General features: G+C 36.5%; 2 protein-coding genes across 3 annotated transcripts; both read right to left on the bottom strand.

The window, feature by feature from the left end:
• Positions 1–7,341: 7,341 nt before the first annotated feature.
• On the bottom strand, positions 7,342–16,520 carry LOC113094707 (solute carrier family 17 member 9-like). Its single transcript, XM_026260319.1, has 13 exons — positions 16,390–16,520; positions 15,806–16,003; positions 14,744–14,883; positions 13,784–13,883; positions 13,551–13,681; positions 12,891–12,987; positions 11,531–11,627; positions 11,128–11,215; positions 10,836–10,870; positions 10,256–10,371; positions 10,040–10,095; positions 9,402–9,431; positions 7,342–9,235 (listed from the first exon to the last, which is right to left on the bottom strand). Exons 1-13 carry the CDS (start codon positions 16,518–16,520, stop codon positions 9,057–9,059), a joined length of 1,398 nt encoding a protein of 465 aa, XP_026116104.1. The 3' UTR covers positions 7,342–9,056.
• A 1,573-nt stretch (positions 16,521–18,093) lies between these two features.
• Positions 18,094–22,027, bottom strand: LOC113094708 (glucose-induced degradation protein 8-B homolog). 2 transcript variants are annotated; one of them, XM_026260322.1, is made up of 5 exons: positions 21,911–22,027; positions 21,026–21,154; positions 20,726–20,922; positions 20,118–20,315; positions 18,094–18,925 (listed from the first exon to the last, which is right to left on the bottom strand). In XM_026260322.1, the coding sequence occupies exons 2-5, from the start codon at positions 21,144–21,146 to the stop codon at positions 18,752–18,754; spliced, it is 690 nt and encodes a 229-aa protein (XP_026116107.1). In that variant the 5' UTR covers positions 21,147–21,154; positions 21,911–22,027; the 3' UTR covers positions 18,094–18,751. The 2 variants fall into 2 exon arrangements, with proteins under 2 accessions (XP_026116107.1, XP_026116106.1); XM_026260321.1 differs by lacking the exon at positions 21,911–22,027 and adding an exon at positions 21,631–21,725.
• Positions 22,028–22,047: the final 20 nt, after the last annotated feature.

The following is a 22,047-nucleotide window of genomic DNA, read 5'->3' as shown; positions in this document are numbered from 1 at the left end:
ACTGTCACAGCACAGCCTCAGGCACAAACTACACCAGTCCCCTCTCTTCACACACAGCACACACTCGCTTCAAACATGCGGGAGGAGGGGGAGACCAGCCTATATTATGCCCAATGATGTTTTTAATTCCTAATCTATATTTTATATCTTAACATAAAGTGAAGCACACTCTTTCCCACAATGCAATGCACTCAATTTGAACTTCCATTTCCTGTGAACTGGAAGTAATATCAACCAAGATTTTTAACTGTTCTATATTAATTCATTACTTGCATAGCCTGTCAAAAGTTAAGATAATTTTACATAATATTAAATTCAAAAAAGCACAATAAATATGCAACATTATGAAGTGCAGTATGGTCTGAAACTAGAATATTAGAATATGCAGTTCTATTTCTATATTACAGTAAATAAAATCATATTATGAAATATTATTACTATTTTAAATAACTGTTTTAAATGTGAATATATTTCAAAATGTAATTTTTTCCCTTGATGCAAAGCTGAATTTTCAGCATCATTTCTCCAGTCTTCATTGTCACATGATCCTTTAGAAATCATTTTTATATGCTGATTGTCGATATGAAAACTGATATATCTATCATAAGTAAATATGGTCTTTTTTTTAAGTAAGTATCAAGTTGCTGAACCTACAAACTGACTGTAACTATTTTAACCTGTTTATTTTGACATCCAGAGTAATTTGATTTTGCATCTTAATGCCATTACACGCTCCATTTAATGCAGCAATAAGACATTTCTCAAATAATAAATTTAGCCATCAATGCACACGTATTAGAGTATATTTCTATCATCTTTAGACAGCCAGGGAGAAAAAAAGTCTGGACTTAATGTATCTTAGTGAGTTTTGTGGACAATAAATTCAACAATTTGAATTCAGTGCATTTATGCTGTGGTGAGATTTTATAAAAGAAACTGGTTTAAGGAAGTTTAAGGAACATAACTGAAAAACTGGAAATAATCCCTTTCAAAGGGGTGCATGGGGTACAATATGTAACAATCTGAAATTGCTTATTTTAAGCTTGTTTATCCAGGTGGGGTCACTTATTTTGGCATTGTCATGTGGCAGTTTCATAATAAAGTTTCTATTGTATGCACACTTCAGAATTTCAACAGAAATATTTTGCAGATGCATAGGCTTCCTATTTAGTACAGAACAGTATTGCATAGTATTTGTATGCACTCCTGTGGTCAAATGAATGACAAAACCCAAATCTGAAGTCCTTGACCCTAGTTTAACCTATAGAAGTACATTGATTAAATGTAAATGAATAAAAAACAACGAGATACAAGAGCATATATCACAAATAAAGAACTCTAATTAGCCTTTGGGTTTATGGCTATAACATCATTAGAAACAAGGATAATAGCTGCTCGCACCACACACTCTGCTGGCATTTTCATTAAAGACGTAAAACCAGAAGTTGTAGAAAACGACATAAATAAGCTGTCTGGAGAATGCTTTATGGCCCGGCTGGAGCTCACGCTTTTTATGGAGTCCTCCGTATGTGTGCTAGTCAGTTTCTTTTCCATCTTTTTCACCCAGTCAACTTCTCCCGCTGTATTAATTAATGAATGCTTAGTGTGGGTGCCCTTTAGTATAAACATAATTAATGCCCCACCCCTTTTATGGAGGCTGTTATCAGTATTCATCCTCATCCCCCGGAGGAGCACGCACTGAAGCGCTCCTGCGGCCGGACCGGCTCACCGTGCCACAGCGATACTTGGAGCCGGAGTGAAAGGACCTGGGAATGCACACAAGTGGTATTTGTAAGCCGAGATCAAAAAGCATTTACCTTTAGATGTTTTCCTGCTATGAATATTCAATGGTCTTATTGAAATCTAATTTAGGTCTCCTTATCTCTGGGGGTTTTTAATCAGTACACATAGCCGGAGGGTAGATCTGACTGACAGCCAAACTTTGGTGAGAGACAGAGAGCTGGTGGAGGGGGGAACAAACACAGGGCATGGACAGAAGCACAGAGAGAGACTGAGCCGTGCACTTGTGCTTTTGTGGCACAAGATATAAGGTGTATAAATCCTATTTTGAATGCAAAACAAACTGCTTCCGGAACAATACTGTTTAACGATAAAGGAACAGTTCACACGTTGTTATTTATTCACCCACCTGTACCATATTTCTTCTGTTGAACAAAACAAAAAGTCTTCTGAATGTTTACATTTGTCAGTATTTTAATTCAGACACACAGTGTTTATTTCATATTACGTGGACTCACAGCTCAAAATATAAGGTTCTTATTTGCAGTGATTGTTCCATGACAAACTTTTGACATCCCTTGAACTATTTCATTGCACAGAAGGTTCTTTATAGCGGAAAATGGTTAACAAACTTATTGAAATGTTCTTTAAGGAACCCATAATGGTTAATCTACGGCTTTGATTTGGAACCCCCCTTTTAGAACCCTTATTTTTAAGAGGTAAAACGTCAGTGAACATTCTGAATTGAGATCAGAGAACTTTGAATAAAGCACAAGTCAATTTTGGTGAGCTTGACAGCACTGGTTAATATATGCTTTTATTGTATGGAAAGCAGACAATTGGAAATTCTTCTGAAATATCTCTTGAGGAAACTCTGATTTCGCTGAAGAAAGAATATGAGCTTGGAACAACATGAGGGTGAATAAATGATGACAACTTTAGTTTTTGTCTGAGCCCATCCCGTTAACTTTACCAGACTAAAGTGCTGCAAAGCTTTGCTGATAAGTGGGGACACGTTTTGAGCTAATGACTTTCAGAGATTGCTCAGTTTGAAACAAGAGAATGAAATTTCCTTGCGTATTGAGCTGATGATTAACAAAGGAGAGGCTGTCAGAGGACTGAAGCGCTCCACCAAAGCTCTGAGCTAATAAAGATCCTTTGTTAGAAAGTCTTCTTGTCCAGGTCTTAAGAACATACAACACTATCACTTCAACAATTATGAAACGCGCTCCTCAATGAGCACAGCGAGAATTAAGTGAGTATTAAACACATTGTTGTGTGTGATCATCTGAGACCTTCGGTCTGGAAGGAAAGATGAAGGGTTATTTTCTGAAGAGGCCAGTATACGATGACTCCCTGCCTTAGCAATGCGTCAAATTGTTGCAGTCTGTGTGTTATGGTTCAAATTTGTAAACAAACAACTGGTTTTCGGTTGAATATTTTCAGAGAATCATTTGAATCACAAAGTGCCATTTACAAACGAAAACAGTTCTAAATAAGTATGTTGGTGGATTCTCATTCTGACGGCACCCATTCACTGCACAGGATCCATTGGTGTGCAAGTGAAATAATGCAAAATCTTTCCAAATCTGTCCAGATGTACAAAAAAAGTCATCTACATTTTGAATAGCCTGAGGGTGAATAGATTTTCAGCAAACTTTCATTTTGGGTAAACCATTCCTTCAATATCTCTCTGGAGGATAAATTATCAGTGAATGCTGATTTTAATTTAGTTCTCCTCTCATCCAAAGCCATTATATGATTTATAGCTGTATGACACCCTTTTTAAGTGGCATTTATAGATCTTCAGCTAGTGTGAGTGTACTTAAATACCAATACCCCATGTCATTTTATGAAAATGACACTGAAATCACACTGAGTATTAGTAACGGTCTTCACAATAATAAATTATATTAACTGTCAAGCAAAAAAAGCAACCTTGGGCAATACTTCAAATTGATGTTTACTCTTGTTTGTCTTCTAGCTTCAGAAGCTTTCTGCTTCTTCAGTTGTACTGTACATCTACTTGTTCTCCTGTTGTCTGTAGGTAAAGCAGTATAATATGAGTTTCATTGTCTATTTTTTTTTTCTCTTTGCATTACCAAATGTTACTGCATCTACAGACGTGGTATTCATGAATATATTGGACAGGCTTCACTGAGACAATGAGAATGTTCTGAGTTCTTGCAACACCTCTTGTTATTTTAAATGAGTGCTTCACTTTCTTAGCATTGCATGAGCACAGGTGTGGGGTACTGTCCCGGAGGGCTCTATTAAAATGTGCCGACTCCGAGCTACAGGACCGTGTGTAATGGCGGCCATATGCTGACCAGGAGGCCAACAGCTGACCGAGATAACTGACAGAAATCAACATATCTGGACACGCACATGATGTGATTGGAGATCAGCAACACTAGAGTCACTCGCACGGAACGCAAAACAAAGTGAGTGGTAAGTTAGTTAGTGGAAGGTTTATAGCCACAGGACTCAGCCTTTAACAGATGAGAAAGAGAGAATTGAAGCTTGGAGCTTTCTTTGGGTCATATCTTTGTTGTTGTTTATTTATTCATTTATTGACTATATTTTCAAGTCTTTCTCTTTTTTTGTGCTCAGCAGCCTCTAAAAATATTAATTTGTTCACTACATACTCTACTTAATCATCAAAGTAGTCTATATTGTTTTTCTGGGACTGAAATTCTGTACCCAAAAAATTGTGCAATAAAATGTATATCTATAATCCAAATTATATTTATCATGGAGACTAAATTGTGCATGTGTTAGACTATTTAGCATGCAGAGCAGGTCTGAGTTTGGGGGGGGGGGGGTGCAGTCGTTGAGACGACGACACAGTGACATTGTCATTAGCTTGAAGTTAATTAGTAATTAACAGCACTATTTCACTCATCTCCCACTCCTCTGACAGGCTCTTTACTCCTTCATTGCGACGAAAAACAATAATGTGTGCAGGGGGCTGTTCCTCTGTCACTTCCCGCATGAGTTAATTAAGGGCTTTGCCGCGGTCCCTAAGATATGTAAAAGATGTGATACTATGGCATGCCACAACCAGATGTGTTAAATTCAATAATATCCTGAAAACAGTGCCCTTATACCTCCGTTTTGATTTTGTTCAAATTCACTAAACCAAAGCACGTAAAAAGATTAGAAATGGGACATATCAATATTTTATTTTAGAATCATTTATGTTTAAAAGATTAGATTGACAACCGATTTTACCGACAACCTGTTTATAGCCTATTGGACGATTCTTTCATTTTTTTCATTCTTTTTTTCTGAAACTTACTAGCATTTCCAACACATCTCAAATGATGTATTGTGTATAAAAGCATTATGGAGGAAATGACACAATGGAAATAACATTTGTAGAAGAAATGTCCAAATATATGTTTTGTGATATCTGTGATAAAAAGTGACAATAAAAACATAATAATTTTTTTTTATTAATTAATTAAGTCATTAAACTAAATTGCAAGTCATTTTTTTTTATAAATAGTTGTAATAATTATGCCACATTTGTCATATTTACTTTTTATGTCAAAAATAACTTTTTAACTCATTATTTTTGTGTCATCAATTCAATTTGTAATCTCTAAGTATGTCATACTTTCAACATTTTATGTCATAATTATGATTTACCCAAGCATGATTTTTTTTTCTTATGTTGTTGAAATAGGCTTCCATATAGTTACCTTTTTTCTTTTATTTTTCGAATATTTATTTTTGGCACATATCTCATGTCAAAATGCCATCTAAAGTTCCTTTTTTTATTTTCCCATTTTTATTTTAAAACATCGGTCCCAATTTGGGACAAGCTTAAAAAAATTGCATCTGTAAAATGGCAGAAGAATGCAACACCGTAATCTGTGCAATCGCACACAAACAAACATGCATCCACACATAAGAAGAGATCAGGATAATGTCACTCAAACAGTCTGGACAAATCCACAAATACACTATTTGTACCGAGAACTATACTATTAACAAACAAATGAATCTAACATGAAAAGTGATCTGTTCTGTTCCTCATGGAGATGCATGGAGTCCCACTCATCTTCAGGTGTGACACAGTGTCGCCCACTTTGCCCCAGGCCGCTGATCTCACCCCCCTTCCCATCACCATCTGTCTCTATGGTAACCCGAGAGAGTCCCGTGAGAGGGTTGACGGATGCCTGGCACACGCACATATTGCCAACTCACCAGCATGCCACGCAGCGACCTGCCATATGGTGCCACCCCATATTTCTGCGACAGAAGCAGAGGAAGACCTACACGTCCATCCATGATGATATAGCTCTGGAATGATGACAAAACTGTGAACGACTAGTTGCCGCAATATGGCTCTGCAAGAATCATTAGCGCGCTGGCCTTTCCAGCACAGGCTACTTGCAGGCATATATTTCGGATGAGCTCTGTGAAAGTGTCTGTTAATACATGTAGATGATCAGAACTGAAGTATACTAAAAAGACTGTGTGGAGTTGAAGGTTGGACGCAGTTGGTGAAGTTTCCAGACTGGAAACTGAGGTGTGTGATGATGCTAGAAACAGTCGGGAGGTGCTAGCCATGACACTCCAGTTAAACACGCACATATGCCCACCCACACACTTTCAATTACACGCATAAAGGCCTCTTTCAGTATTTGAATGTTTGTGCCAGACTCAGTTAGCGGACTGTAAACCTTTAAGTGAGGTAGGCCCGCTTCACCACACTGTTTTGTGGACTCTGCTGCCCCCTGCTGGTGTGGCTCTCAATACAACGTTAATATGCTATGGATCAATCTGAAGAAGGTAAATTACATTAAAACACAGAACATATACTTTGAAAATATACTTATATGTTTCAGTAAAATGCACTTACAAACACAGAATACCTAATTTACATTTCTTTTCACCTGACAGTTGTCTCTAAAATAAGAAAGTAATAAAGACTCATGACTATCTTGTAATTTTGATAGAAATATAATTATGACTTTTACCTTATAAATTCTTATTTTTTTTATGTCATAATTTTGATTTACTAAAGCATGGTATTTTCTTATGTGGCTGAGATGGGTGTCACATTATTTATCTTTTGTACCTTTTATTTATTTTTGTCACTCATCATATCAAAGATTTCATCTTAATTTATTAACTGACACGGTTTTCTTCCTGGTAAATGATTACATTACATTATATATATATATATATATAATTATTATTATTATTACTAGTGTAGTTAGTCATTGTGAAAATGATGGCACAAGTAAATGACAGTCATAAATTACCTAAAAATATATAATAAAAACTTTTCAGACAAGATTGAAATGATTTGATAATGACTCACACTTTGTTTTGACTATCCTAAATTGAAAAGCTAAATTTTTACCATGGGTTTTCAAATTTTAAAACATTTGTCCCAGTTTGGGACAAAGGTGAAAAAATAAAATTGAAATAAAATATCTGGAAAAATAAATAAATAAACCGGCAGGAACTTAACAAAACAAAACCACATTTTCTAGAGTCTCCTGGTGTTGTGGTTCACAATACAACTTCAGTGTCTAGGTTCGCTCTATTGGAGGTGTATATTAAAACACAAAACATATTCCACTTGATAAAATATACTTTTATATTTCAGCAAAATATGCTTACAAATAAAGAATACTGCATTTACATTGTTTACATTTCTTTCATGTAACATTTGTCTCGAAAATAAGAACACAGTATGGTCTGATTCAGTTTTCTTTGAAACATATCTTTCGACCTCAACTCAGGATGGGATGCCACTGCTTTAGTTCACAGATCGCCTTTGTATTTCCTAGTCTTGAGTCAAATAAGTTTAATAAGAATGACGCGAACATAATAAATATGCAAAATTTCATCATCGCTTCTCTAACACAAGTCATTGTCAGCTTTGATGATAGAACAAACCCCAGTCATAATTCAGTTATGCACAACAGTCTATTGTAAAACAATAACACTTCAAATTAAACAGCATTAAATAGAATGGAACATTATTTATGCGAGATGGCGTTTCTATAAAGCTGCATCAGTCAAAACAAGAACACACAACCCAGAAAAAAAAACATACAATATATATATAAAGCAAAGATCATATAAGCATTTTCAATCTAACTTCTAAATCAGATATAAATATAAACGATTTCTGAAATATTGTGTACTTTATATATTACACACAGTGATATCTAATCTATGTATAAAATAACATTTTAATAACAAATAACCTTTGAGAACATTTCTTATCATTTTATGTACTGGGGAAAAAAAATCATTGAGTCTCATGCAAAGAAATGTTTTCTATAATAATTCAAGTCTTTTTTTCCTGTTTCTTTGCAAATTTGCCACGAACCATTAAAGCGCCTTCCTAGTCCTTGCTTTTACTTCTGTTCTTTATAAGAACTAAACAGTAACACTTTATTTTACTCAAAGCTGTGACAGCTGGGGAAAGGGAGATTCACTTTTGTGACCATGTTTTAGTTTTTGTTTGATCGTACATTATACACTTACAGGCTAAATATTCAAGTTGCATGAATTGAAATGAAATATTTTTGGTCTAATAATTCCCAGTTAGATATAATATTCAGGATCTTGTCTCTACACAATAAAGCTCATCACCATAATACATTCATTTCATTGTGCAACATTTTGGTCCAAGCAAATGACCACCCGAGAGAAGTCTCTAATGACTGAATCAATCAAAGACAAAAAGCAAACTAGCAGTTTGAAACAAAGACGTCCTTTAAAGATCAGAAACTCTTCTCAACAGCAGACAGTGGAGACAAAAAAACTGCTTTAAAGGATCAGCCAATGACAAGATGACCTAGCACATGTTTCATCTGATGACAGTAACGCTCTTCAAACTGGGACAAACTCCAATTCTGCGGTAACAAACTGTAATCTTCATCACACTCGGAGTGTGAAAAATAGCTGAGATGTCTGAAACAAGGTATTTTAAATGATCATACCATGCCAAAATGAAAAGATACAATAATTTCATAAACATCGTCAGTACTCAGACACTCAAGCTCTAGCCTTTGGCCTTCATCTGATTAATGGTCCGTTTTGGTCACAGTAAGGATGATATTAAAGAAACTGCTACCATAAACCAACACAAGTGCTACAGGATAAAATAGAAATGAATGAACGCAAGGACCTTAACAAAATATTCATTAACACACTTCATACTGGCTGCTAGTGACCTATAACAGATCCATAACTGTTAAGTATCTCATACAGCTTTTCCTAGATTCTCTTCAGCCAAAGAAGACCCATCCTTTCAGCTGCTCTGCCCCCGTCCCGTGCTCTCAGATGTGGATGTTGTGGTAACGCCCCTTCATTAGATCTAGGTCCACTCTGCGAGCTTCAGCGAAGCTTAAAAATGTTCCTAAACCCAGCAGATTCAGGACCGTGATGAGGCCAAAAACAGACGCCCAGGAACCAGTGGCCTCGATCAGATACCCTGAGAAATACACCATGATGACCCCTAACACACACACACACACACACACACACACACACACACAACAGCATTAACACATACAGCACACTTACAATCTACTTAAAAACTGAGCTAGAGTCCTTCTTTCATTTTAAGTGATTAATATAAATTTGACATTTATAAAATATCAGTGGCTTTACACTGTTTTTACCTGTAAATGCTCCACAGGTATTCATCACTCCTGAAAGAAAAGAAAAAAAAACATTTTATAGATTTAGATTAGACAAATATAATAATGAGACTGATTGGTGATATTCTCTGTGCTGTTTAAATAGCAGAAATATTGCTTATTGTAAAATAACAATAAATATGTGCACACTAAGAAAGAATACTCTAACAATATCTACAAAGTAAAAAAAAAGTTTTAAATCGTAAATATAATGATAATCAAGAAGAGGACCCTTGTCTAACACTATTAAAAAAACTATTAAAATTGTACTTGAAATAAAATCCACGTTAACGGAAAATAAATTATGAAGAATCCTAAACCAAAAGAAAATTTGAAATGTTGACTTGGCAACTAACCGAAATAAAGTAAGTTTAAGTACTGAAAAAATAAAAATAAAATACAAATGAATAAAAATTATAAAATAATTTGAAATCACTTTCAGAGCATTTCTGTTTTCCAGCTGATGAACAATAAAACAACTGACAGCCAATCAAAACCCTTTTCTACTGATGCATATGTTTAGAATAGACAATGTTCTTGTCCATTGGTGTGAAAGCTACTATAGTTATCCTGAAGTGTGCAATCATAGTGTGGATTAAAGTATAGAGAATGCTACAAACCAAACAAAGCCCCTGCACAGGATGGAGCCAGATCCTGAACATTGACTGAAACCCCACTAAAGAGAGAGACAGTTACATTTTCACTTTCACTTTCATGCATTAGGCAGAGACTTTTACAAACAATTAATTAGAGCTTGAATTAACAGAAATCAAGGAATGAACATGCATTACTATATTCATTGTTTTCAGCGCATGTGTAAGAGAGAGTGGCATTACCAGTGGCTGAATGTGGTGAGGCCCATAGTAGCGGACACGAAAGCCACAGCTGTGGGGAAGGTGGTGGTCCCACACAGAAACAGAGTAAACACACTGGAGACGCCCATAGAGAAGAACTGCAAACACAATAATACAGATTATATTCAGGGTTTTTGAAAGAAATTCATACTTTTATTCAGGAAGGATACATTAAATAGATGTGAACGTAAACATATTTATTGTTAGAAAAGATTTCCATTTCAAATAAAAGCTGCAGTTTTGGACTTTCTATCAAAAGATCCTGAAATTATATAAAGGTTTCTACAAATATTTTAAGCAGCACAACTGTTTTCAACACTGATAATAATAAGAAATGTTTCTTGAGCAGCAAATCAGCACATTAGATGATTTCTGAAGGATCATGTGACACTGAAGACTGATGTAACGATGCTGAAAATTCAGCTTTAATATATGAAATATATTCAAATACAGCGATTTTAATTGCAATATTTTATGGTACTATTGTTTTTTTACTGTATTTTCATCAAATTAATGCAGCCTTGCATTAGAGAGCATAAGAGAGTGTCCATTTCAAACATACCTGCATGAGTTTTCTCACTGATGCAGTATCAAAACCTTTAAAAGACAAAGAAGAGTGTGCCAGCTGAGAAACATTTAACAGATTTAGATGTCAATTACAATCATGTAGACTTGACATTTACAACAGACTCGTAACACTGGTGGGAAAGAGCACAGTCACTACAGAACAGTGATTACAGGGTGCAGCCGTCACTGGATCATTACCAAAAAGACATGAGCATGAAGAACAAACAAATGTATATCTTCGAACAAGAAACGGTGAGTGTTTTTGTGTAGCATGTATGGTTTCGTACCCTGACTGATTAGATGGTCTGAAAGAAAGCCACTAAACAGGGAAGAAGGGATGGCCACAAGCCATGGGATCACGTTAAACACCCAACCCTGAGGAAACACACATGCAGACATACCATCAAACACACACACGGGCAGATGCACACAGGAACAAGCAATGAACAATAGGCAAGTCCACTGCAGGTGGATATACACTTTAGCGAATATGACTCAAACACACTCTCTGATGCACTGTGATGTGGAGCCCTCTCCTGGAGTTCAATCACAACAGCATCATGCTAACATGACCAGCTCTCTCTCTTTCTCAGAAATTCATAACTGGAGAAAAATCTCAGTATACACACTCATGTATGACACGGATAGTTTTCTCACACACGGTTTTTAAAGGAGCCTAGTTCAGTTTACCTTGGCATCAGGGAAGGTGTCCTTGAAAAACGTTGGCAGCCATGACAGCAATGTGAAGAAGGTGCTAGCACAACACAAGTGTGTAATAATGACGGCGCTGAAAAACAGACAGGAGCGTTCAGGATGCATTTGAAATGAATGTTACCAAAATATGCTCATTGATAAATAGACAAATATGTTTATGATGATGTAGATAAAGACTCCAGTGATACAAGTAGGCTAATAAAAGTGGTATTATTTTACATCTATTAAGGTGATACGGGCCATCTCACATGGGTGCCGCCATGTTGCGATCACATAACCAAATACAAAAATTTGGGAAAAATGCTTGTTGAATAAATCAATTATGGCTAAAAGCACATTTCTACAATGGTCTCAGTAATCGAAATGCTTGCATTATTTGCATGATACTGGATCCAGTGTCATTTTACAAATGTTGATTACACATGCGTTTACTGTGAGAGTGCTCTAATAGTACAGTCGTGGCCAAAAATATATCCTTTCATTGGATAATAAGAATTTAATACGGGGGGGGGAATACCATTATGAAATAAATACTTTTTAATAATTGTTTTAATATTTTTTCTCAAATACTCATTAGACACAATTATATTGAATTTTCACAGCCTTCTTTGATCATATATTTACAAAGGGGGATGACATTTTTGGCCACAACTGTATACTTGTTCTCTTGCCAATTACTGTAACTCAAACTTTGAAGGAAAGCGTTGTTTATTTATTTCCCCATGAAGACTGAAAGAGTCATCAGAAGCTTAGTGATGGAAGCGTTGAAGTCATGTGACCTTAGTGTAGCTTGTTTATAGCTGACATTCAGCTTTTTACTTCTGGTGATTGTATTTAGGCTTCAAAATTCATACAAGTTGTGTTAATTTGTAAATACTATCATGATGAACAAAATGTATAAATATCTGCAATATCCAAAAGCCAACGGAAATATACTGTTGGATTTTGTCAAGGAAGTGATTCTCTACTCTATAATAATAACCGTTACTGCTAGAGCACACCCTCTCAAGCATAATCAAAATGGTAAAGTGCAGCAGCATTTTTAAATAACTGCATAATTATCATCAACTTTTCCTTAAACATTAATGTACACATTAAACTAAAATCATCATGTATGCAGTCAGAAACCCTCCGCCGTGTTTAGCTGACAGGACGGAGAACTGTGTTACTGTTTCTGGGTGCTCTATATATAGACAGACATGGAACAGATGTGAATCAGGCCTTTATGGGAGCTTAGTAAAGACCCTTTGTTCAGCATCCATGCGCGCTCTCTCTCTCACACACACACACACACACACACACACACACACACGCAGTATTCAGGTCCTAATCTCACCACACAGCTGGCTGTCTGAAGAGACGCAGCCAGTTTCTCCTGGTCAGTTTGGACTGGGTCCCAGCGCTGCCCAGAGACTCCAGTGTGATGATGGGACCTGACAAACACAAGCACAATTAGTCTTTAAACAAACACCTGCTAAGGAAGGAATAACAGCACAGCTATAGTCCCTGTTCTGCATGGAGTGTATAAATAAAGACCCCCTGCTTCTCATGTACTTGTTAATAAAAACACACACATATATACACACATGCATACATTTACCCACATTTTAGCCAAGCTACCACAAATGGCTTACACGGTTAAACGATAAAATATGACATTAGTTTATTACACAGTTGTCTAGAATCCTTGATTTTGATTGGGAAATCGTGTTGTGAAATATTTTTGCATATTTAAGAATGGCTACGATTTTTACAAAGGACCATACCATCAAAAGTTAGGGGGTCAGTAAGACTTTGTAAATAAATTATTACTTTTATTCAGTAAGGATACATTCAATTGATCAAAAATGAGAGTAAAGACGTTTATAATGTTTTTCATGTTTTTTACAATTTAGGAATTGTATCATGATTGTCTGAATCTAAATCAAATTGTGAGGTGCCAAGAGATTCCCAATGTACACAAATGTTTGTGCTTCTATTCATATTCTGTACATACCTTCTCCTTTAAGCAGATACTTCCACATGCAGTACGCCCACAACAAAGACAGAAGCCCAGAGATGTAGAACACACTCTCCCAGCCATACAAGTCCAGCATCAGAGAGCCTATGCCTCCGATCACCAGAGTCCTACACACACACACACAGTTACACTACTTCAGTCTGAAAGACATCCGTTACGTTTCTAAATATAACAGAGAAAGCAGACACAGTCAGAGATCAGACACTAACCCCAGGTATGAGCCGGTTCCTACGGTGCTCATGAGGAAGCCCCTCTCACTCTCCACAACCTTCTGAGAGCACAGACTGGCCAGAGAAGGGTAGTGAACACCTGAGCATCACATGATAACAGCAAGAAAACAAACACTCATATTACGGCTAACGACCAAAAAACAGTCAATATGATAAATCTAACAAATATTTTTAATATAATAACTAATTGACATATGAATGATATTTTGGGCATCCTCGCACATTACAACTACTCACTTTCTATTTGATCCTGCACTGTAGATTGTGTATTGTAATGTGTAAGTACTACTGTATTGTAATATTACATTTTGTACCCATCTCATAATGCTGAATAATGTAAAGCTGTTTATTCTGATTAGTAGCAGAGGCCTGGCCGCCATTATTTACTTTGAACAAACTTTAATATTTCTGTATCAAAATCAAACTGTGCCACCATCTATGCTGGCAAAGGAATCAAAGTCATAAGTTTTAAATTAATTGCATATTTTATAGCAGTCCTTTGTCTTTTTACAGACTTCTTTCACTAAAACAAGGGGTCTGCAAAAAGACATACTTGCAAGGCAGAGCATGATAGTGGTTAGATTTCAACACTTTGCCAACCACAAAACAATTATGCTCCACTCCACAGCAAAAGACCAATTCACATAAAAAAAGGGTCACACTTTGCAGGAGGGAACATTTTGCAATTTGCTAACAATCTGAAAGCAAAGATTTACCAAACAAGTTTCCCCAAACTGCACAGCTCTACAGCAAACTACAGCCTCATTTAGAAAAATACTGAGAACAGCCGAATACTGTTTTGTAACTTTCCAAAAGCGTAAACTATTAATGCAATTCAGTGTCATTAGATCTTATAAAGTAAAGAGTCAGAGCAGCATGAAAGCACATAAGCAGAGTTGTGTGAAGTTCATCTGGTTTTGTGATGGTGCGACCCCTCACCCTGCAGCAGGCCCATGAGGAAGCGGGAGATGGTCATGGAGACGATGGGCTGGGAGCAGAGATGGGCTAAGATTGGCGTGAAGGCGGTCATTGCTCCCCATGCTGCCGCTGACAACAGCATCACTTTCTCTCCTCCCACCCTAAACAAATCAACAAGCATTTATGAACACTACATCAAATCCAAACATGAGTTTTTTGCATTTGAATTTATTTCTAAGCATTTCACCAGCAAACCAGATATACCGCAGGGCTCGCAACACTAAAAACTTTATAGTGCTGCTTCAGTCTTTAGAACTGCAGCATGAGACCAATGCAGACAAGTGATTCATTGCAAGCTTCATTTGTATCACCTGCTTTATCATGTCAAGTCCCAATTCTGAGCAGGCTGTGGCTCTCTAGACTTGTAGTTCTGTAACATTATTGTATTTTAGCTCACATGCGCATCATATTATTAACACACCTGCAGTCATTATTTTTTAAATATAAACTAAACAAAATTACGAAAAGCTAAACTAGATCTAATCTGGGACAGACATCCACTGCTAGCTGTTTGGCAATGTAACCAGTGTGACAATGCAGACGAAATGTTAGCCACAACCTGCTCAACAAATATTTAAAGCACTTCTTCCACATGGCAACTGTGACGGTTTTAATAGAGCCACACCTGTAAAACAAAGACTGCTGTCACATTAACGCAATATCTGAGTATTCATGAATTCACTGTTCAGCCGTTCTTCCTTTCAGACCTTAAAATTGTGAATCAGTGAAAATGAATGCCGTTTCACTATTAATTAAGAGAAAGTCAGTTTCATTCAAAACTATTTTATGCGACCTACTAACTGTTGCCCAACTATACTTACAATTATATCTTCTATTAAAATCTATTAAATTAGTTAAATTACTAAGAAGTAATTCCATTACTTATTTAAGAGCCTCTCTCTCTCTCTCTCTCTCTCTCTCTCTCTCATACATATATATAATTATATAATTTATAATTTCAATAGTACTAATAATTTAAACATAGTAGACAAATAATGACATTTCATTTCTTGTTTCACTAACCGGTCACTGACGTAGCCTCCCAGCACCTGAGTGAAGCAGTAGCCCCAGAAGAAGCTGCCCAGCACCATGCCCGTCTCTCTCTTGGACCAGCTGAAGCGCTCGGCCATGTTCGCTGCACAGATAGGCATGGCCACACGGGCACAGTACAGCAGGCATGACCCCAGCAACAGCACCAGTGTCCATATCCTCAATACTGGCCTGCAGACAGAAAGACAGACAGATACAACCATATGAAGCAAGGATTATTTTGATTTTATCTTTTTACAATAAACTATGAGACGTTATAACAGGCCAAAGCACATAAATTACATTTCTAACTGGAAGCTACATATCTAGGTTAATTTGCTTCAGATGCATTGACTAATGCTGATGAACTTAGTTCATCAACCTTTAAAAAAAAGTTGCTGCCAAAATGTCCTGAAAGTTTCCTAGAATAAAGTGAATTTGTGCATGATATTACTATACTTTTATTTTATAATGTATTAATATACTTTATTTACTATACTTTATTATCATAGCACTGTACTTATTTGTTTTGAATTAATAATCATTATTTAGAGGAAAGTTTGGTGAGGTGGTCTCACCTGGTCCAGTTCTGACTGGACTCTGCCCACTTCTTCTGTGCTGCAGCTGGTCCGATATTATCTGCGGGGTTCTCCTTAATACCTGCCAAATCTGGACAAGAGTTCTTTCCATGTTTTTGTAGAATTGCCATTCAACGCCAAATATATCCGTGTGTGACTATCCGCTCTGTTTATCCTCTCGGTCCAGTCTGTGCGAGCGTGACAGGCAAAAAACCGAAGCAATGAAAAAAATATATGTTTCTATTCCAGTTTCTTGGCGGAAGCATCTCTTTATGAGACCTCTGCCGCATCCATTGCGCTCCGGCGACTGACAGAAATGAGCTTTCACAGCTGCTATTACGCAGAAGAAGGAAATTCAGCTTTTTCCTGATTCCTGAAGTGTTGATGATGATCCACGTGTCAGTTTCTTTTTTCAGCCACGCAGTTCCTCCAACCACTGGCTCTTTAAACCAGGAAGTAACGTGACTCAGCCCCTTCCACTCATAACGATAGAAATTCAGGCACGGCTATCTAAAAGCGTGAATGTGAAACTGAGAATCTTATATTTTAAAGGGCAGATTTATTAGAGGCAACATCACTAATGGTGTCGAAGTTCAAGTTATTACAGATGCAGTGATGCACATTATTTTGAACAATTCACTTAAAAACGGCTCATAAAAACGATTATTTTATTATTTTACGTCAATTGCGTCATTATGTGAGCAGTCTGGCTTGAGAAGCTAAACATTCAGGTAGGTTTATGTTATTAATGGTGTTTATTATACGCGTACCAGTCCAGATTGCTCCAGTCATGGTTCAACTCATAAAACAAACCCAGACCTGCTTTTACAGTAAACAACACTAAAATTCATTTACATTTCTTGACTGAAATAGTTTTCCACTTTTTGGTTATCTTCTGTTTATCTAAACTAACTTTCATATGCGTGTTGATAAAATGTCAGACACAAATCAAACATTTCTACTAAGCTATTAGTTAATTTATTCACTCCAGCTGTTCTTACCATGGTTCTTACGATCAGATTATCCATCATTTTTATTATGAATCAGACATGTCTGATAGAGACAACTGTCATTATTAATAGAAGATACATAGTGAACGATTCTTTCAGATTCGCTTTGTGAACCGGTTCATTCGACTCACTGAAAAGAACCGACTCAAAAGAACAATTTGTCCATTAATCGAATTGTGCTTCATTATATACGAGAAAAGAATAGTCAAGTCTAGGTTAATAATTTATTACCTGGATAATATTGCATTGCCAAAGAAAGACTTTCATATGGCAAAGTCCAAGTTGCCATACCATATTCTTATTTTAGCTAATTTGAAGTGTAATTTCTGATTTGTATCTTTACCTGTCAGTCGCAAACAATTATAATAATCAGTCATAATACAGCCAAGATGGGGCTTTCATTTGCCATATAGAAAAAAAAAAAAAAAAAAACACTGTCTGCAACATCTAATTAGGCATCACAGCATAAGTATTTGGCCATAGCATTCAACAAAAGCAGCAATTTTGAAAATCAAATAGAGTTTGGGGATTAAAAAAAAAAAGAAATATATATATATATATATATATATATATATATATATTAATATTTAATACCAATGTAAAGCATCTGACTTCAGAAGCTTGCAATTTGATCTCTGCAATATTGATAAATCACAATTAAATGTCAATGTAAGCAAGAATACTATGACAATGTACAGTAGAAAACAATGTCACATGACTTTATAACATTATAATGCAATAAACATTAGTACTCAAAAAAGGGCTGATTTTCTTTAACGGGGCCCTTTAACACGCATACAAAATGTATACCTGTGCAGTGTGCACTGCCAATAAAAGTTGTGAAAGCACACGGAACTCGTTCTCTGTTTATCTGGTACAATCAATCCACTGTCCTTGATGACACCACTGTTGTGCCGTAGGTACCTCACATCAGTGGACACAGTCAAATAGAAGGTAAATCTAAATAGTGTGGTTCAGTCCTCAACTATATTTGTAGACTTTCTGAACATTCACCAACAAAATAGAAACACAATAATCCTCTGCAAAAAAAAAAAAAGGAGCTAAAATGCAATCAATTTAGCTCAGCAAGTCAAACATTGTGGTAACAAAAATCACAGAAGTCCATTTGTGATAAAAAGTGTTTCCATTTTGGCTAGGAGTCACCCTTAAATCTTAATCTCAATTCCATAGCCCATTTAAAGCAAAGTCTCTGATAAGCAACAAGTAAACAAAACAAAAGTTTGATAAAAGGATGTTTGAGTGTCAGTCACTGAGTATATAAATAGTTAAGGAAAGGGAAATCGTCCATTTTGTTCCCCGCATAATGTAAGCATAGAGATGCCGGTTCGTTTTCACTTGGGGTCCTCGATGGTGCCTTTGCTAAGATCTGTCATTTTGGGGTACTTGACTTTCTTCTGGTCCAACTCGTTCTGAGCCCAAAGTAGCAGTTTGAGGAGTTTGGCAAGTTTCGGTGTCGACTCTCTGTTTTCATAGTCCAGCACCGCCTGGTTTACCTCGCTCCACACCTGTTATAAAAGACCACACGCTGTCAATTACTGGCAGACTGAAAGAATCATGCCCTTCATTACCCTCTACAAATACCATGATTTAGATAAAACTAAATGATATATGCAGATAATACTCAAAGGGGAGCAAAGAGGAAAAAGTCGGGGAAATTTTTTTATTTTATTTTCCTCAATGTACACACAGCACCCCATATTGACAGAAAAACACAATTGTTGACATTTTCGCACATTTATTAAAAAGAAAAACTGAAATATCACATGGTCCTAAGTATTCAGACCCTTTGCTGTAACACTCATATATTTAACTCAGGTGCTGTCCATTTCTTCTGATCATCCTTGAGATGGTTCTACAACTTCATTTGAGTCCAGCTGTGTTTGTTTAAACTGATTGGACTTGATTAAGAAAGCCACACACCTGTCTGTATAAGACCTTACAACTCACAGTGCATGTCAGAGCAAATGAGAATCATGAGGTCAAAGGAACTGTCTGAAGAGCTCAGAGACAGAATTGTGGCAAGGCACAGATCTGGCCAAAGTTAAAAAAAAAAAAAAAAAAAAAAAAAAAAGAGATAGGTAAAAAGAACCCAAAGATCACTGTGGCTGAGCTCCAGAGATGCAGTCAGGAGATGGGAGAAAGTTATAGAAAGTAAACCATCACTGCAGCCCTCCACCAGTCGGCGCTTTATGGCAGAGTCGCCCGACGGAAGCCTCTCCTCAGTGCAAGACATGAAAGTCTGCATGGAGTTTGCTAAAAAAACACCTGAAGGACTCTGGTCTGATGAGACCAAGGCCTTAATTCTAAGCGGTATGTGTGGATTACCGCAATGTTATTAGGTCCCCGACCCGGGTTCAATTCGGTAATCAATTCCGGGACGTGGTTGCTTTCACACAGAAGGCGACCAGGCAATGTTACGGGAATGTTGCGGGTCCGACGTGCAGTGTGAAAGGGGCTTAAGTAAACCAAACGCTTCTCTGCACTCACACTGTACTAGCCTTGAAAGTGAACTTTGATGTCCTGCAGGGCTGGAATCACCAAATAAAAAAAAAATGTTTTTATTTAAAATGTCAAACCAAAATGGGATCAAAATGCCAACGAATAAAAAGTACCAACTGGCTGGTGGCAGGTGCTAATTTTATACCCTGGATAATAATATATAAAAAATCTAAGATAAGATAGAAAAACCAATGTTACCTTCTGTCTCTGCATCATGTTAAGCAGGTCACCGAAGGGCGACTCTTCTGGATTATCAAACGCCAGGAGTGCGAGGGTGCGCTCCATCTCTGTCAGACACTCTCGGCTTTCCTCTCCCTGTTCAGCTAGCTGTGTCTGTGCGAACTCTAATGCAGCCTCAGTTTCCCGCAGGCGAATCAACTCTATCAGGTGTTGTTGCTAAAGGAGGAAAGCAGTTAAATTTGACTTCTTGTAACTTTGGAATCGTTACCTTGTGATTTAACATCAGACCGTCAACGTGAAACAGTACAACATATTTCACAATACACATTTAATATTGAGGTCAATAACCAGTTTGTTAAATAAAAGTCCAACAGTGCACAACTTAGAGTGGCCCCAAAAAACAGAGCACTTAAAACAGAATAAATTTATACAAGTTTTTAAATCAGATAAAATCTTTTAGTTGTTTTGTTGGGTTCTAAATGATAAAGCAATGCTTTTCATGTGTTTGATAAATTGTTATTTACTATGCAATGACATAATCCTACATCTGCAGGGTGGCTTCTGTGTCAAAATACAGCCCTAAATGTCTTAAACATATTAAGCCAATTGTCATTAATCTGCTTTACCTGAAGATGAAAGTACAGATATCGGTTAGTGTCCAGCAGCTCAGGATGCAGACTGTTGATCAGTGCAATGGCCTCTTGAATTTGTCCCTTCAGCACCATTTCCCTAATTTTTATCCTTTCATCCAGAGAGTCCAAATCAACACTTGGTTCAATACCTGATTCCATCCTGAACTTCTCAGCTGCCTCTTTAAAACCCTCTGTGTAAATAAAAACAAACAAAGTGTGAAACAGATCTTCTGACACTTGTATTAAAGCTGCAATGGAAGGAGAAAAAAGAAAAGTGGTCAGTTGATCTCTTACCCGTCACCAGATAATTCATAATGAGCCGATTCATGTCTGCCCGCTGAATGTGAACGTTATTTAGCTTTTCCATCCACTCCTCTCGTGTTATGTCGTCTGGCTTTTCAGCATAACTCATCATGAAGTGTTCTACATTAGTAAAAAATGTACATAAAAATTATTATAGAATAATTTTATATATATAGAATAATTATATATATTTATACATACACACACACACACACACAAACGCATACCATAATATTTACTTTTTAAATATTTTAATTAGAGAAAGAGTAGGGCACTAATACAACCAGCCCTAAAAAAGGATAACGAATCAGTTAATATAATATGAGAATATATAATGTAACAATGTTATGGAAATTAAGCAAGGTTAAGCGACATTTTCGCTTGTGATGACCGGAAGCTCTAATTATAAAGGCCTGTATCATAACATTGAAGCCTGTACCGCTGGAGAGGAGATCACAACTGATTTAAAAATGTCCGTTACAACAGACACATACAAACGTTAATGACCACGGATATTCTGCAAGCTTTTATATATTACCATTCGTTGTCGACACTTAAAATAACCAGTCGATTATGCAAAAATATCTAAATTTTACCTGATTGTGTACACTTTCCTCACCAGCAGCTCAGGGAGAAAGGCCGTACTAAGCTCTCGCGATTTTTAAGGAAAACGAGATTACAGCTATACCTTGTTTGGATTGGCCATCGATCAAATGTATTTTAATAGCGTATTGCTTACATTTAAAATAATAATAATAATTAATATATATAATAAATTATTGTAGAAATCAGTAAAGTTTTGCGTTCGTTGTAACTTCTATTTATTCATTTTACTTTATTTATTTATTTTGGAATGTTTTCACCAGCAGCACTTACCTCGGCATTATCTTACTATGTCATGAATTGTCCTCAATAATTCTGACACTGAAAACACAGCAACCTTTCAGGAGATCGCTTTAGGTTCAGAAATGTGTCCGTTTGATTTGTTTCCGCCCATTTTCCTCTCTAGATCG

Source organism: Carassius auratus, unplaced genomic scaffold (genome assembly GCF_003368295.1).
Source record: "Carassius auratus strain Wakin unplaced genomic scaffold, ASM336829v1 scaf_tig00215416, whole genome shotgun sequence".
Classification (NCBI taxonomy): domain Eukaryota; kingdom Metazoa; phylum Chordata; class Actinopteri; order Cypriniformes; family Cyprinidae; genus Carassius; species Carassius auratus.
The sequence above is the reverse complement of the archived record's forward strand: the minus strand, read 5'-3'. Positions and strand labels throughout refer to the sequence as shown.

Excerpts from the sequence above, each read along its gene's own strand:
- LOC113094707 (XM_026260319.1), bottom strand. The coding sequence starts at position 16,520 with ATGGCAATTCTACAAAAACATGGAAAGAACTCTTGTCCAGATTTGGCA. Across the intron at positions 13,884-14,743 it reads CCTCATGGGCCTGCTGCAGG|GTGTTCACTACCCTTCTCTG; the intron begins GTGAGGGGTCGC and ends TGTGATGCTCAG. Across the intron at positions 12,988-13,550 it reads GTATCTGCTTAAAGGAGAAG|GTCCCATCATCACACTGGAG; the intron begins GTATGTACAGAA and ends TGTGTTTGTCAG.
- LOC113094708 (XM_026260322.1), bottom strand. The coding sequence starts at position 21,146 with ATGATGAGTTATGCTGAAAAGCCAGACGACATAACACGAGAGGAGTGG. Across the intron at positions 20,316-20,725 it reads ATCTGTACTTTCATCTTCAG|CAACAACACCTGATAGAGTT; the intron begins GTAAAGCAGATT and ends TTCCTCCTTTAG. Across the intron at positions 18,926-20,117 it reads ACATGATGCAGAGACAGAAG|GTGTGGAGCGAGGTAAACCA; the intron begins GTAACATTGGTT and ends CTTTTATAACAG.